This window comes from Chelonia mydas, chromosome 11 (assembly GCF_015237465.2).
Source record: "Chelonia mydas isolate rCheMyd1 chromosome 11, rCheMyd1.pri.v2, whole genome shotgun sequence".
Taxonomy (NCBI): domain Eukaryota; kingdom Metazoa; phylum Chordata; order Testudines; family Cheloniidae; genus Chelonia; species Chelonia mydas.
In genome coordinates this window covers 32697984-32715640 of record NC_051251.2, presented here as the reverse complement: position 1 = coordinate 32715640, position 17657 = coordinate 32697984, and the positions used below count along the sequence as shown (strand labels likewise).

The 17657-nt window shown below is 38.7% G+C and overlaps 1 protein-coding gene across 1 annotated transcript in view; it reads left to right on the top strand.

Moving 5' to 3' along the window:
* The window catches only part of PLA2R1 (phospholipase A2 receptor 1), a 72334-nt gene that overhangs the window by 24180 nt on the left and 30497 nt on the right, over positions 1-17657 (top strand). The window contains exons 8-11 of the mRNA XM_007056656.4: positions 259-416; positions 1911-2018; positions 12634-12746; positions 16866-17035. Coding sequence (XP_007056718.3) covers positions 259-416; positions 1911-2018; positions 12634-12746; positions 16866-17035 — 549 coding nt within the window. The remainder of the gene's footprint in view (positions 1-258; positions 417-1910; positions 2019-12633; positions 12747-16865; positions 17036-17657) is intronic.

The following is a 17657-nucleotide window of genomic DNA, read 5'->3' as shown; positions in this document are numbered from 1 at the left end:
GCTCCTAATTTTTTTTCCCCCCATGGGCATTTACAGACCATTACATCATATACATTGGTTTACTTTTGAAGCCATTTTTTATAAAGTGAAGCAGAAACATATCTCTGTGTAAATTTTCAGAAAGTTTGTGTAATTTATTTTTCGAAAAAAAGGTGAAACTGACTTTAAAAAAATGCAGAATTTCAAAGGTGCTGTTAATCCTATGGAAATAATTGGCATTTACTTCTGCTTCATCAAAATTTGAAATCTCTTTTACAGAAAATGTAACCGAAACATGGATTGGCTTGAACAGTAATAAAACCCCAGTTATTTTTCAATGGTCTGATGGCTCCTCAGTAACCTTCACTAACTGGCACAAACAAGAGCCTAATATCTTTCAGAGAACAAGTCAACTTTGTGTTTCAGCGCAAGGATCTGTAAGTTTTCTTTCCTCCGTTCCTTTAAAAATAAAGTTATGGTAATCAATTTTGGTCATGATCAGTGTCCGGGCTTTTTAATGTGCATATATTTTTCCATCCCCGCCCACATTACAACATTGCCTTTTGATGCTTAATGACTCTTGAGTCTTGAAAAGTGTGATATAGCCTTAAAAATCATTCTTAGGACTCTGCTGATACACAAACAAAACAAAGAATGAATCATAACCATTGGGCCTCATCCTCAATAAGAAATGGAATAAAAGCAATGCTTGCCATGTGGAAGAAGACAAAAATCAGTGGGTAGTTTTGTTTCAGTGAAGAGAAAATAATTTAAAATCCATATAAAGTGCATCTTAATTTCTTATGTTTAGGTTATTAACTTGAAAGCGCCAAATGAATTTTTTTGATAGTGTGCCGGTTTCATGTTGCTCTCAGTTCTCAGCATTTATAGCAGTTTATGGAACATCTTGTAAAAATATACATCAAGGAGCAGCATATAGTGTCCAATCCTACTCCAAGTCATTGGAAGTTTTGCCATTGTTTTTAGTGGCAGCAGGATTGTTCTCCAAATCTGCCAGAGATTTTGAGACTGGGAGCAATATGCATACCTTTTTTTTTTTTTAACCTTTAAAAAAAAAAAAAAAAATTACAGTTCCTGCTAGCCAAACAAGGATTTCTAAAAACATTTGCCAATATTTTATCTGGCCAAAGGGGAATTCAGTAATGCTCAAACCCACTAATAAACTCTTTCTTTAATGCCATGTGACACCATTTTCAGGTTTTATAGTAAAGTATGTTTTTGCCAAAGAATACACTATTCTGCACAATTATCAGAAATTTTATCTAGTCCCTAATAATGGGCCCAGTCTGGCAAACCCTTCCTCATGTGATTAATCCTTACTCATGGGAGTAGCCCAGTCCCACAGAAACCAAGGATTACTCTTAATAACTGAGAACTGGAAGATCAGGCCCAATGTCTTGGTTGTGAAGATAATATTTAATTAAATTATAATTTTGATACACATGGGCATTTTTCACCCATTTTGCACAGGTGTAAATGACTATAGAAAGTGCAATTTAGCAGAGACTGAGGCACAAGATTTAATTTTTAAAGCATTCATTTTGTGCATGTCAAATACTTGCTTGAGTAAAGACTATATGCACGAAAAAGGAGTCAGGCCCAGTGGTAGCTAAGAAACATCTAAGACATGATTCTGAGAGGGCTAGCAACAGCAGCTCCCATGGGCTTCAGTCAATTAAAGGGCATTTCACTTTAATATTCAGAGAGACAAATCCTTCTTGCCTTACTCACACAAATAGTATCACTGAAGGTTTTTGCAGAAGTCAATGGGAAGACTAAACACAGGAATCAAGTGAGGAGAATTTGACTGTTTATTCTCTCATTCCAAAGGGCCTGTTAAGTAGAAAAAGAAACTACTTAATCATGAGTGTGTTTGATTTGGTTTTTTATTTGGTTTTTTTTTTTATTAGGCAGGACACTGGCAAGTTAAAAATTGTGAGGATAGATATTTTTACATTTGTAAAATAGCAGGACGGTTTGAAAATGACACGTCCAAGGAGGAATCAGACTGTTCAGAGGTGAGTTTGCTTGGTGCTTTTTTTACTTTGTAAAATGTAATAGGAAACCTTTACATATTTGTATATAACTAACATGTTTGCATTTTCACATCAAAAAATATACTTGAGTTTTCCCAGGAAAAATCTCATTCCTACTGTTGGCTGTAAAAATGTATAAACCAAAGATTAATGTAAGATTTGCTAGTGCTCCTTTTATGGATCACTGCCTTGTCTGAAGTTATGACCCAAGTTCCTGTTTCTTTCTGGATCAAAAGTTAAAATACTCTTGCAGACCATCTGTGCAAATAATGACTGTTACATGATGCCCCACCTCCCACATGGTTTTCATCGTTTTAAGTGGAATGTCAGGGTGAAAAACAATCAATTTCTTTGATATGGAGAATGAACTTCTACACTCAAACTTTTACACTTGCCTTTCACTGTCGTAAAACAAATGGAAAGGCATGAAGCTATCTAAAAGGGAGAAAATAATAGGAATTCAAGCTTTTTAAACCATGTGGTCCATTGGTAAAAGTTTTTTGTTTTTGCTACCAGTTTGTTCAACAGACACAATATAAAGAAAGATTCTGGGATTGATGGGTTTTGGTGTCTTGAAAAGTGCTCAAACTTTATAGAGAAGTTTTTTATAAAAGCTTTTTCAATAAAAATATTTGTCCTTCCTTTAGTTGTAAAGGAATATTGCTGCACAATGTAATGGTTCCCCCCCCCCTTTTTTTTTGCATTCCCTTTCAATATTTGATTAACAAATCTATGTGCAGAGGTCAAGAAACATGACAGATTCAATTAAATTGGAGACAGGACCAAGCTAAAAAGTTAGGACCTAGATCCAGTTTTCCCCCAGATTCAGGTCTGCTAAGAACTTAGGTGTCTGTGCAGACCATTATGGAGATAGAGACTTTGTGATGTTTGGATCTGCAGCTGGAGCCAAATAGAAAATTCCCCATAGTTAGGGTGCTTGTGTAAGGGCGTTTCACTTGGGCCAATCTCTATTTTGAGGTATATCAAGTAAAAATATACTATATTATTCTCAGGTGTTTTGTCATTCTAAGGTGTGTTGTGAGTATTGTTAAAAATGAAGTTTAAAAATCTGATCACAGAACAGATTCGGAGTTCACTGAATCTTGTTTCCTTCTTGTGTTTAAAAGTAGAAAATGGTATTATGATGCTACCATTACTAGCAGTTAATTATTTAAAGTCACTGAACTGTCAGAATTGTTACAGATACCTTTTTCTTTCAAAGACCCTACTCCTTCACCTCAGCTCTTGGGCACAGGCTGTTGTTAAGATTCTTGCAGTTTAGTAAGAATATGTCATTCTTTATATTTTATAAAGCTGCAAGCACAGGAAAGACCTCATCAAATTCAACTGTGGGCAACTTTTCTCTCCCATGCTAGTCAATAATTTTTGAGTTAAATTCTGTAGTACTTACTCAGGTAAAACTCCTACTGAAGATAAATGAAGTCGGGGAAAGAGAGAGAGAGAGAGAGAGCAAATTTCATGTGTATGCTTTAAAAAATTAGTAAAGCATTCAAATACCTGGGGATGGGGCCAATACAAATATTTACGTTAGATTAAAGTAGACAGAAGTGAATGGGAGTTTGCTTGGGAAAAGAATGTGGAATTTGGCCTTGTGACTGCATTCATCATCTTTAGGTAATAATGGTTCTCATTATTAATTAGAAGTAGTATGACCTTTGATTATCATTCAGTAGCGCACTGCTGAATGAAGAACTTGGATTAACATTCAAGTATCAAGAGTTTTTTGTAGTACAGTAACTCCTCACTTGCATCCGATGAAGTGAGCTGTAGCTCACGAAAGCTTATGCTCAAATAAATTTGTTAGTCTCTAAGGTGCCGCAAGTACTCCTTTCCTCACTTAAAGTCGTCCTGGTTAATGTTGTTATGTTGCTGATCAATTAGAGAACATGCTCATTTAAAGTTGCGCAATGCTCCCTTATAACATCGTTTGGCAGCTGCCTGCTTTGTCCACTGCTTGCAGGAAGAGCAGCCCGTTGGAGCTAGCAGGTGGGGGCTTGGAACGAGCGTAGACCAGCAGGCCCCATTAGCTCCCCACTCCCTTAAGTTCCCTGTGTGGCAGTCGCCCAGCAGGCTATCAATTGCCAAGCAGTTCAGCTGTGTCTCTTCTTCCACCCCCCGACCCCTCTGCCATGTGCTGCTGCTGCCCTCTGCCTTGGAGCTGCTCCCCGGAGCAGGGACAGGGAGGAGGAGGAGGGCTAATGTCAGGGTGTCCTCCTCTCCCCTGCTCCTGCACTCCACTTACCCCATTTTCATAGAGCAGGGGGGAGACACGACAGGGCTCAGGACGGAGGGAGCTTCCTGGCAGAAGCTTCTGTCTCAACTTGCTGATCTACTTAAATAGGCAGTGTACTTAGCGTGGGGTCAGCGCACTTAATGGGGCAATGCGCACCTCTCTCTCTCTCTCACAGTGTGTGTCTCTGTCTCCGCCATGCTGTCTCCCCTCCCTCCATTCGTGCTGCCTTGTAGAGTGTGAGGCTACATTAACAACAGTGTGTTAACCCTTTAAGTTCATCATTTAGCAGTAAGGCATTCCCTAGGAAATAACCCACCCTCTGACTCTATCACCTCAGCCAAGCTTCACAATCATCATTGCTGCGTACAGCATTAAATTGTTTGTTTAAAACTTATACTGTGCGTGTGTGGTCTTTTGTCTGGTGGGAAAAATTTCCCTGGAACCTAACCCCCCATTTATATTAATTCTTATGGGGAAATTGGATTCACTTAACATCGTTTCGCTTAAAGTCGCATTTTTCAGAAACATAACTACAAAGTTAAGAGAGGAGTTACTGTATTTAGGTCTTTCCAGCTACCTGCAGGTTCTACAAATTTGTCATTTATTTGACCCATTAGTCACTACACTCTTTTTCGTTCCATCTGAATATTTCACACAAACATATTCTATTTAAAAAAAAATTTCCTTGCTGTGACGGGGCTGTTGATTACAAGTGGTACTGGCAAGTGGTTAGGTCCCTGGGTCGCAACTGTCCCTTATCTCCAGCATTACCTGCCAGTGGTCACTCCAGCATGGTGGCAGTCTCTCTTCGAGTAGATACTATCACACTGTCTGGAGTGGCTCATGACTGTGAGTGCCTACCTCAAGGCAGGCTGTCAGAAAACAGGGCAGACACCCCAAACTTGTGGTGTGTTCTATAATTAGATTTCACCAAGCCAGTAACAAATGTGAGCTCCTGGATCACTATACCAGTCTTACCCTGGAGTTACAGACAGTCCCCTTAGATTCTTCAGCCTGTCTTACCACCGAGACAAACTGGACTTTGTGATAAAAGTTCACTTAAATCCAAAATCACACCACATCAGGTTTCTCCCAAGAGACCAGTCACTTACCCCACAATAATTGGTACTCCAGATCTTACACCAAAGACAATGCTGGCAGCCAATTCTATAGTAAATTAACTAAAGGTTTATTAGCTAGGAAAAACAATGAGTTGTTGAAAGCAGGTAAAATATATGTACAAGAGAATCATAGTCTATAATTCCAAATGGTAGCAGAGATATAGTAATCTGCCAGTTTCCTAAAGATCTCTCAGGGCTACCAGGAATAACTCTGGGGATCTCCGTCTTCTCATTTAGTTATTCTGTCCTGTTATAATCCAAACAGTCCAGAGATAAAGGGTCTTTCTTTTAATCCAAATTTATAGTATCTTCACACAGAAAACAAGCTGACAATGTCGCTACCCAGATGGACTTTTCCTTTGATGATGAGTGAGGAATTCACATAGCCTTCTAATTTCCAACCATCACATAACTGCCACTTGCTTTGAAATTAACATTTTCTGTTAAAGTCCTTAAGTCCTTCATTAGTATTTCACAAGATTTCTTTGGATTCTTTAGTTACAGGGGTATACACAAAGTAAATGTTTGCTATTACATTATAATAGGAACAAATAAATGAAAACAATACATAACATTCCACTAGTTTTCATGACATTTAAACATCTCAATACACACTTACACATTACTTTGATCTGTACTAATACACAAGTGAATTGGCCTGGGGTCCTGATCTGACCTGGTCATCCAGCATCACAGATTCTAACTCAGCCCTCTAGCCAGGTCACCCATGAAATCATCCCTTTCTGGGATAGAGTCCAACGAAGTATAGAAGTCCAAAGTCCCCCTGCCCACCAAAAAGGAGTTTCCAGCCCAACTGAGGGCCCCCAAAGGCCTCACATCCTTACTTCAGGGCTTACAATGTCTTTAATCCCCTTATCTCATGGAGAGAGGGGTTTATACCACCCTCACAGCAAACCTGAGAGCCTGGGCTCCCCTACCAGTCCATCTCCTATTCTATCCTATCTCTTATCCCTCCTCCTCGCCCTTCTGAGCTGTCCAGCTCTATTTTAAACTCCAGCTCCAGCTGGAGCAGGTTCTGCTGGTGCAATAGGGTGGGACTATGTAGGCCAAGAACTGCTCCTTCTATCCCCGTGTTGGGTTTATGTACCTCATCACGCTTACATTTTTCTTCAGAAAGATATTCTTTATTTTGTTCCCTCTCTCCGTTGCCCCTCATGGGGTGAACAGAGCCAGTTTAATTAGACCAAGCCATGAATGAGAGACACTGAGTATTCTCAATTTAGTGTGATTTGAAGGCATTCAACCATTGCAAAAGGCAGTGAAGTACCTCCCAGGATCAGAACTCACCTGTCTGACTCATAGGTCATAAATAGTGGAATGTATTGTGTGAGTTACCTCTTATTTGCTCTCTGTTGTTTTTCATCCTGTAAAACATGCTCAAGCCTGGTATAGTTCCTTGATTTCTATGGGTCTGTTAATTCTTAACTTGATAGAAGCAGTTGTGTGCATTTGATCAAAAGTAGTCCGTAAGTTAAATTTTTATTTTGGACACTCTGTCTTGCTAATTAGTTTTCTTTTTCCATCTACTCTATGTGCATTGATTAAATGGATGTTGCATCCCCAAACTGTAGTTGTTTTCTTTATTAGCATAGCTGCCATCATATCATAGAAAATTCTGCCTGTTACTAGTAAGAAAGTTAACTTTATTCTTGGTTTCGTTCTGTGGGCTCTTCTGGGTTTACTTATTCTTCCTTTTCTCTGTCATTGTTCATGTACATTAACTAACTATAGGTAAATTCTGGTGGCTTGTCTCACATCTTATTTTTAGTTCATTATACCTCTTATTTTTATCTCCAGGATTCTTAGCCCAGGCATGTTTGTTTGTCTTTATGAAGCTTTCTAGTCTTATCTGTTTTACTGAGGTTTTTATCTTCTGTTGATTTTATTACTTGTTTCTCAGACTGATCAGCATTTAAAATCTCTTGTGCTTCTGATCAGCTGATGATTCTGATTTTTGCAGTGCATTTTTAGCCAATAATTGCAGAAATCACTATTTTTCCTTTTCTCTCAACTCACCATGAGCTATCTGGCTCTTTTGAAACTTTTATTTATTTACTAATTTAACTATTAGTTTAACTAACCTATTATTTGTTAACAGGAGCAAATGTCTTGTAACAAAGGTCAGCTTCTCTATGGCAATCTGTCCAAAAACAATGATTTTAAGAACTTTCCTTAAACCAGCTTCTGGTAGGAGTTCTGGAGCTTTCAGTTACTTGATGATAGAGAGAGAAGTGAGAGACAAGTTGGGTGAGGTAACATATTTTATTGGACTAACTTCTGTTGGTGAGAAACACAAGCTTTTGAGAAGTTGGTCCAATAAAAGATATTATTTAACCCACCTTGTCTCTCTAATATCCTGGGACTAACACAGCTACGGCAACACTGCATACATCTATATCCATGGGCAGTTATGGTCCCCAGTAATTTAATTGACATGTTCAAAGCTACCATAGCATGGCACTAAAACAGGCATTTCTCTTATTTACTATTTGGCATTTGTGGTAAAAAGGGCCCATCTCCCAATACTAATACTATTAATGTTACCATGCCTGCAGAAAACAACATAGGAAAGAAGGAGGTTCATTTTAGGGCTGGAATGCCAAGTATAATTGATGAACAAAAGTGAAAGAGACACAAGGTGGGTGAGATAATATCTTTTATTGGACCAATTTCTGTTGGTGAGCTAGACAAGCTTTCAAGCTTACGCAGAGCTCTTCAGGTCTAGGGAAATGTATTCAGAGCGTCACAGCTAAATACAAGGTGGAACACATTGTTGAGCATAAGTAATTAATGCATATTTCAGGGGACTGTTCAAAGTGAAGTGACCTGTTAACACCCCAGAAGCCAGTGCAGGGGATTGTTAGTGGGTTATAGGTTGTTGTAATAAGCCATGATTTTTAGTGTCTAGCAAAGTTATGAATTTAAGCTCCAAGGATTGTTCATCAACTTCTCACAAAACATTCACTCTATATCTGCACTTCAGTCCTCATTCTCTAAGGAAATCTGCAAAACACCACAAAAATGTGCCTCATATGGAAGCAATTCCATACCCCTAATCATTTTTGTTTCCCTTCTCTGTACTTTTTCCAATTCTAATCAATCTTTTTTGAGATGGAGAAACTAGAACTGCATGCAGTATTCAAGTTGTGGTGTAAATTGGATATATGCAGTGTCATTGTGACATTTTTCTGTCTTTTTATCTATCCCTTTCCTAATGGTTCCTAACAATTTGTTAGCTTTTTTGACTGCTGTTGGACACTGAGTGGATGTTTTCAGAAAACTGTCCACCATCACTCCAAGATCTCTTTCTTAAGTGGTAACAGCTAATTTAGACCCCACCATTTTGTATGTATAACTGGGATTATGTTTCCCAATGTTCACTACTTTGCACTTGTCAACACTGAATTTCTACTGCCATTTGGTTGCTTAGTCACCCAGTTTTGTGAGATCCCGTGGAAACTCTTTACAATCAGGTTTGGACTTAGCAATCTTGAGTAATATTGTACTGTCTGCAAATTTTGCCACCTCACTATTTATCCCCTTTTCCAGATCGTTTATGAATATGTTAAACTGCACAGGTCCCAGTGCAGATCCTTGGGGGACCCTACTATTTACCTCTCTCCGTTTGTGAAAGCTGACCCTTTATTCTTACTCTTGTTCTCTATCTTTTACCCAGTTACTAATCCATGACAGGACCTTCCCTCTTATCCCAGGACTACTTACTTTGTTTTAGAGCCTTTAGTGTGAGACCTTGTCAAAAGCTATCTGAAAGTCCAGCTACACTATGTCAAATGGATCATCCTTGTCCATGTGCTTGTTGAGACCCGCAAAGCATTTTAATAGATTGGTGGGGCATGACTTTCCTTTACAAAAGCTCTGTCATCTCTTCCCCAATGTGAACATCTTGGCTGAAAAAATTAGATCTGTGTAATAGCCATAATGTGCTTCATTTATTTTATCCTGCACTATTGGCATTTTTACTATATTTGAAAACAGAGCAGGAAAATACTAAGAAGTAAATAACAAGGAGGAGGATTTGCCGTATCAAAGGTCAGCATTGAGGCCACTTCTAGTGTTAAGTAAACATTCCATTTTCAGTTGAAAACAAAAGCATGCAGCTGTAACACATAATACTGTGACGGTACAATCTGGACTGATGAATAGCTGTGTTCCCTCAATTCTCCAACCTGGGGTGCTTTTTATACTGTTTCTCTGTGACAGCTACCACTCCTGGTCTGCTCTCTCACAGCCTCCAGCATGTAAGTTACTCCTAGTTATATTGTCTGAGTGGGATAGCTAGCCACCCTTGAATTACACTGCTGTGCAACACCAGGAAATTCCCAGTCCGAGACTTTCTCCGAGAAATATATGTCTTGTACTGCCCATCCCCTTCTGGACAATACAAACTCATACAAAGTTCGTCATTTTATTAATAGAAAATGGAATGCACAAATCCTGTTATCTCAAATGGAGTTTCCCCAAACACTTCAGTCCAAACACAATGGTTTAAAACAATAAAACAAATTTATTAACTACAGAAAGATTTTAAATGACTACATGTAATGAATAAAAGTCACAATTGATTACAAGAAAAAAAAAGTAAAACACAACTAATGCCCTATTTAATAAACGAAGTCAATTCAAAGCGAAGGTCACTCTCACCACATGGTTCAGCAGTCTAACTGGCTGAATTTCTTTCAGTCAGGATCCCTCCCCCAGTCCAATGCTGCTTCCTTTGTTCTTCAAGTGGTGTTGATTCCAGGGGTAGAGAGAAAGGGAGAGATAATTTAGGGTGTCTGCTCTCCCTTCTTATAGTTCTTTCCCTTCATTGAGAATCATCTCCAGCTGAGGTTCAGGAGACAGAAAGGGTGTGCGGACAGGAACCCCCAGTTGTTTCTTTGTCTAGATGTAATTTTTTGCCCACATCCTCTTTCCTGCCAAAGAATGGCCACTTAACCAGGTGATGGTCTATTTGATTTTGTTGACACCTGGCTGAGGCACTGGCTAGCCTTTTGTTTCTGGAGAGCAGTCACTGGTTTGTGACTGCTCTCCAGACTTGGAACATGTCTTAGTAATATCATATCGTAGAATATTATAATTTTACATACAATGTTGCCACACACATCTTACCAGGACAGTAATGATCAGCAAATTATTAGTTTTCAAATGATACTTCACAAGGCATACTTTGTACAAAAAATATCATAATCTTATAAAAGGGGTGAACATATGGGTACAGACTGTCACAAATACCACCTCAGTTGAATTAAAATGCAATGTTTCTTACACTTTTGATATTCTACATCAGTAATGAGTTATCACAACTATAAACTAACAAGCATAATTAAACACTTCATCCCAAAATGACATATCTAAATGTCCTGGCGTGTACCCCCAAGACTCAGTAAGTAAACTGATTACCCTGTATTCAATATGTTGCCTGATCTATTCATTATGTATTAATTCCCAGTGAGCATTCTGTGGTTTGGCAAGGTTCTGCCTCATGATCAGATCCAGAAATATTAAGGCTATTACAAGGAATCCCGTGTGTCCGAAGGAGACAGTTACATTTCGGAAAGGTGTTCTGTCTTTTTAATATTTTTAATAGCACAGTTAGCAAAATCACGAACGCTCCAACCCAGCAAACAGACAGATAATATAAGATGGTCAAAACATCCCACATATGAACATCCATATGCTCTCACCACTCCTTGCAGAAAAACCCTAAGTGTTAGTTGTCATCCCCACCATCCCCACACTCGTGATCATCCTGGCATCTCCAAAGGTATGCAGGCCAGGATCAGAAGTGGATTATGGTTTTGTGGGGCCCTGGGCCAGAGCAAGTGGGGGCCCCCCGACCCCTTCCACCTGCAGTGTCTCACCCCACCCCCAAGTGCTCCTGCTGGGGAGCGGGGTCAGGCGCAGGGAATTTCCCTGCCTGCCCAGCGCTTCTGCTGGGGTGGGAGTAGAATTAGAGTGCAGGGGCTTGCCCTGCTCCCCAGTAGGAGCACTGGGAGGGCAGGTGGACAGTGGTAAGCCACCCATGCCCTGACCCCACTCCCAAGCAGGAGTACTGGGCAGGCAGAGTGGGTCGGCGTGCAGGGACGCCCATTTTTCCAGGACCCCTGGGCATGGGCCCTGTTGGCCCAGTGGCTTGTCCGCCACTGGCCAAGATACAGCTTTTATAATGTGTTATACTGATGTCCACTTTGCCTAATGCATATTCAGTAGGGGTTTCAGCCCCTTTTCCTTATCTGTATTTCCTCACCCTAGGGTGAGGAATGTAGGGGTGCCCCTTCTCTCTTTTAGGTTACTGGGCCTTTTACCTCAAGCTCATTTATACATCAATTAGTTATCATGGCATTCTTGTTGTTGGATATCTGCTGACGTTCCTAATTTAAATGATCTGAAGCTGGCATAATCTGGCATCTTGTGGTTAGCTGTCTGCAGTTCAGTTTTACTTATTTATTACAGCATTCTGTCTTGTGATATCTTATGGTTTAAGGTTACTCCTGGTTAGCTGTTTATGATAAAGATTTTTGGGACTTAGACCTTGATTAGTTTAGCTAATATATTATTTTATAGGCCTTGAGACTTGTAGGTTCATTGTGTTACTGCCTTAATTTATACCTATGCCTTACCTAGCCAATACTTATACCTACAGGCTACAAATCACAGATCATGAAATAAACTTTTCATGTAATATTTTTCATGTTTAATGGCTTTAAACTCAGTTTTTGATTCTGTAAAATGGCGATACATCTACTTACCTACCTCTCTGAGATACAACATTCTTTAAAAAAAAAAAAAAAAAGAATACTGGAATTTAACTTAATATTAGCTTCTTGTTTTTACAAAGCAAAGTCAGTGACACCAGCCATATTTCAATATGTATTCAGTAATCCTTTTCTTTCTTGTATTGTATTTGTATTCATTTTAAAGTAGATCAAAAACAACTCCAGTTTATGAACGGAATAGTTCATCACATGATAACAGAATCAGAGGGCTACTGAAAGCCCGGCTCATCAGACTGTCAGTCAGGTGTGGTCACAAGGACCCCACCAGAGCAAAAAGGAAAGGGGCACATATGATACCATAATTAGTGATGATTACATAGAAAGTACAAAGAGGGGTCACTTGCTTAACAACCAAGCCAATTGTGCATATATATTATATATAAATAACCCTTATTTTTTTTAAGGGATGGGAGAGACATGGTGGATTTTGTTACAAAATCGACAATACCCCTCGAAGTTTTGAACATGCTTCCAGTGGCTATTACTGTCCTCCTTCACTTGTAACAGTAACAAACAGGTAGTTAATCCTATTAGACAGTGCAAAGATATTCATAACAAATGTTATTCTAACTATAAAAAAGCATAGAGAAAATGTTACTATTTATAAATAATACTACAGAGATTAACGAATGACTAAAATTAAATGTTCATTTTGTCATTGTTTCCTTCCTGAGTTGGGATTAAATTTGATAGAGTGCAATTACTGACCTAATTGGTATGTACAGAAATGTACACTTATTCAAGCATGCAACAGTTCAGATACTTTAATGCCTTGTATACAGATTTATAGAGTATTCAGCATAGTAAACTTTAATTGTATACTTGGTCACAGTGCTAATAAATCAAAATATATCCAGACTTTATGATCTAAACTTTATGAAAGGTTATTTTAATGTAAAACAGTTATCATTTTGTGAAGTTATTTCTGTTAGCTTTGCATTTACTGTGATCTTTTAGCAATAGAAAAAAGAAAGAAAGATACGAAAAATATTGAAATTCTCCGCCTCCTCTTTTTTCTTCTCTGTATTTATATCCTAACTCCAGCAGCAAGTTTTCCTAGTTGCAGATGTCCAAATGCCTGGGTTTGTTATGAGTTAGTTAGCTCTACTTTATATACTGTTAGGATCCAATACTGCCACTATTCCATACATTGAACTCCTACTAAGTCTCTGACAAATAAATGTACCAAAATGAGTTCTTTTATGCATATTCTTATCTACGTTACATTTATTATAATGACTCTTTAGGAAAAAATCCTTGGTTTCTATTAGAAATTACCAGAAAATGGACACTGTGGTTTTTTTCTACAGAAAATTTCAAGTTTTTGTTGAAAAAAATCAAAATCCAAAATACTTCCATTCTAAAATGCCACCATAATGCTCCACGCTGCGGGGATTGGAGGGGTTGGTTTAATACTTCAGGTCCCTCAAGTTCCCATACTCCTCTATAGGCTGGATTCCTTGATCAAACTCCTATGAAGCACCAGGGCAGCATTTTAAACTGAAAGCATTTTGGGTTTTAGAATTCATTTTTTGACAAAAAATAAAAGAGAAAAATTTCAATTGAAGCGATTTATTGATGGAAAAGGGCATTTTCATTTAAACAAGTTTTTTATTTTTATTTTTTTCAAAAATAAAATCATAAAATATTCCCAGAAATCAATCAGCTCCGCTTTCTATGTAGCCAGTGGGGAGAGCTGGAAAAAAAAATTCTATCAATCAATGATAAAGTATATTACTGTAGCTACACTACTGGTCAATGATACATAGATGTAAATGTTGTAAGACGGGTTCCTAGCTTATCAAGATTTATTATTTTACTACAAATACATTGTTTTTGATTCCATCCAGAATTAGTTGTGTGGAAAAGTTGGAAAAAAATGCCAATGCTAACAAGGCTTGTGAGCACCTTTGCTCCAAGGAAACATTTAGGGTGTCTGAGACAAATGGCCTGAGGAGAAACCCTTTTACATGTTCTAACCTTGTATCCAATTATTTTCTATTACTGTAGGAGCAATAAAAATTACTAGTTACATAGGAGTTTATTAGGCTGCCAAAAGATACAATTGAGTAACCGATCTCTAAACTTGACCCATGGAATTGATTCATACAGAACCATAACTAGGCATTTTAGCATCCAGGGACAGAAACGTATTTGTGTCTCCTACCATTTTTATCATAATTTTTCTGCCCAGAGGTGATGTGGGGAGGGCACATTGGGTCACATCCCCCCCATCCATCATTTTTTTGGTTGCACCCCCACCCCCAGACAGGCTGGGTGGCCCATTGAGGTGAGTCAGGCTGGAGGTGGAGCTCCTTCCCTGAGCCCCTTTACACATCACCTCCATTTCCACCCCATTTTTCCGCCCCTGCGACTTTGGACCCTGGGTGGTTCCCCACTCGCCCCACCCTGGTTTAATATAATTATTGGAAATGTAGGTCACCACTCACTGCTGTTGTGTCTCCTTTTTTGCTCCATTTGTGAAATTGCTACAACTCTATGGTAGTAAATTACACAGGGACAGATACCTGGTTTAGTGGAAACTGAGGTTACTTTGCAGGATACAACTGTAAAGCCTTGATCCTGAGTACTCTGGCCCGACTCCAGCAAAGCACTGAACTACATGCTTGACTTTAGTAAAACAACTCTTGCTTAAAATTAAGCACATTTTTCAGTTCTTTGCTGGATTGGGGCTGGAGTCCTCAGCACCTGGCTGGATCAAGCTCTAAATAAGTAATGTTCAAATATGCATAAAATATAAGGAAATATTTAATTTTTTAACCTTTTTATTTGATCATTATTTACACATATGAACTTTCTGTACAAATATTAACAAAGCTTACTCATATCCTGCATTTGTTACCCCACGAAGAGATCTCTTCGTGTTTGGTGAACCTCTTCTCAACTGTCCATTTATCTTTTCAATATTGAAAAATGTTAACTAGACATGATAAAACCTACTTGATCCTGGATGTGGAGGAATAGGGACCTGTCTGCATCTATGGTGGGAATGTCCTACCATAATAATATTTTGTAGAAAAATAGTAAGTAGAACTTTCAAGATAACTAAAGTTAACCTACCCACAGAATCCATAGCTGTTCTATTAGGTTACAGTCTAAAGGAGGTGATTGACTGGGGGTGGGAGGCAAGACACATTTATAACACAGTTACTACTAGCAGCCAGATGTGTGCTTGCTCACTTTTGGAAAATAATAGATTCCCCCAACATTAGTGGCATGGAGAAATAAAGTATGAGAAATCCAGTCAGTTGAAAAAATGACAGACAACATTATTAGGTTCAAGAGAATAATTCAGTGGGATGGATTTAAAAATCCAGGAGTTAGGTTGATGGAGATTCTTCTTGCTAGGAAAGTGATTTGCTATATTGTTCCCAATACTCTATGAATATCTTAGTAGAATAGTAATGCATGTTGTGACTACAAAGGAAAGATCCTGCAGTTGCTGAACATCTACAATTCTCATTAGCATCAGTGGGAAGTGAGGATACATAGCACCTCACTGGAGGCAAGGGTGTAATAACTGTTCATCACTATCACATTATCATTGTTTCAGACACTAGCTTCCAGTTGCCAGATTGCACTAGCTGAGAAAGTAGTAGTTAACATGGCATTTTATTTATTGTTTAGGTTCTTGGTCCTGATGTGACAACTACAAATACTTTTCTTCAGAATTAATGATACTTAGAAGATCCTAAATGATCATCATCTCTGGCAATAAAGAGCATATTACTAAGAAGAAGGATTGTGGGGATGGAGGAAAAGCAAAAAGTCATAAATAAAAAAAAATAAATGAACAGTAGCTACATAGGCCCAAATCCTACTAAGACATGCACATGTTTAACTTTACGCTCTATGACCATTGCCATGGAAGTCAATAGTTCTACTCACAGTGCCTAAAGTTAAGAGTGTGTAAGTCTCTGCAGGATTGGGTCCTTAATGCACTGTATAGAATTTAATAGGAAGCTGATTAAATGTGTTGATAGGTTAAGGATTTATTTGTATAATGCTGTACCAATACATTATATTTAGGTAGTAAAAGTAGGATTAAATATACCATTTATTAATTTAAAAGAGCTTACTCACCCACAGAACATCTTCATCTGCAAATGTCAGAGCGATTGGTGTAGTGCCGCTAGTTACTCTGTGCCACTGGAGTCTCCAAATGAAATCCTGAAAAAACACTGTTGTGACAAGTCTTTTCTCCCTCCCCCCCCCACCCCCAGTGTTCTCTCTGTAACTCCCTTTGAACTTCTGCACCACTCCTCCCTCATCATGCATATGAAGAGTCTCATTGTTGAGCTCTGCATTATTTGTAAATAATGCCTTCTGGGTGTTATGTTTTCTTTCCATATATTATACCATAAGCATTGAGGTTATTGCTTTATATGCAAATTAGATAGCTTAAATGATTGTTTTGTATAGCATTTGGACAAATGCGATAATAGCTAAATTCTGCCTGTATTGCACCTATATGACTGGAATTTATTAGGAAGTGTAGATGTCTTTGGATATTTCTCTCTTTTGCATTATTCAAAATATTTCATGAGAATTATTCACTGAAATGTGAATTAGGGTATCTTATTCTGACAAGATTTTTATCTTGACCTTTTTAAAGATTTGAACAAGCTTTTATCAACAGTATGATTCGTAGCATGGTGGAAACTGATAACACCTATTTTTGGATAGCCCTACAAGACCTTAACAATACAGGAGAATACTTCTGGCTAACTACAGAGGGGAAGAATCAGCCTGTGAGCTATACAAACTGGAACAAGCATCAGCCAAGTGAGTAATATATTGTAGTGATAAATGGCAACTTCTTATTAAATTCTAATATCTCCCACTATATTCTTGAGCCAGGATTACTTTTGCCCCCCTTTTTACATAGCCATCATCACTTCCTTCCGTCGCTCTGCCCAAGATATGTATAGCATTAGGCTCTCTTTGGACCAGACTGTAACTTTACAGTCTGCCCTGAGGAAGGGATGGCACATAACAGCACCTTCCCATGAGCAACGTACTCCCCACTGTGCACCCAGCCAGGTAATCTGTCCAGCTAGGAAGGTTGGGGGTGAAATTTCAATGAAGTCACACAAATGAGGGTCATTCTTGTGAGTTGCCAGCTTGTGCAGATCAAGGAGTGACTGGTTCACATTCTTTTCCAGGTGCAAGGCTCACTCCATTGCTGTCAACCCATTCTCCCAATCAAACCTTGCAAAGTCGGCCCCCTCCCTGCCCATTTGCTCACAGCCAGCTGTATCAGGCAAATAACCTCTACTCCCCACTCCCCTGTGTGACTGAGTAAAGGCTATAATAGTGTAACTCTTTATTTCTAGTTTCAACCAATCCATGGAGTCTCAGGGTCACGGCACAATCATACGGACTCCAGAATGAGTTCTCAGTGCTA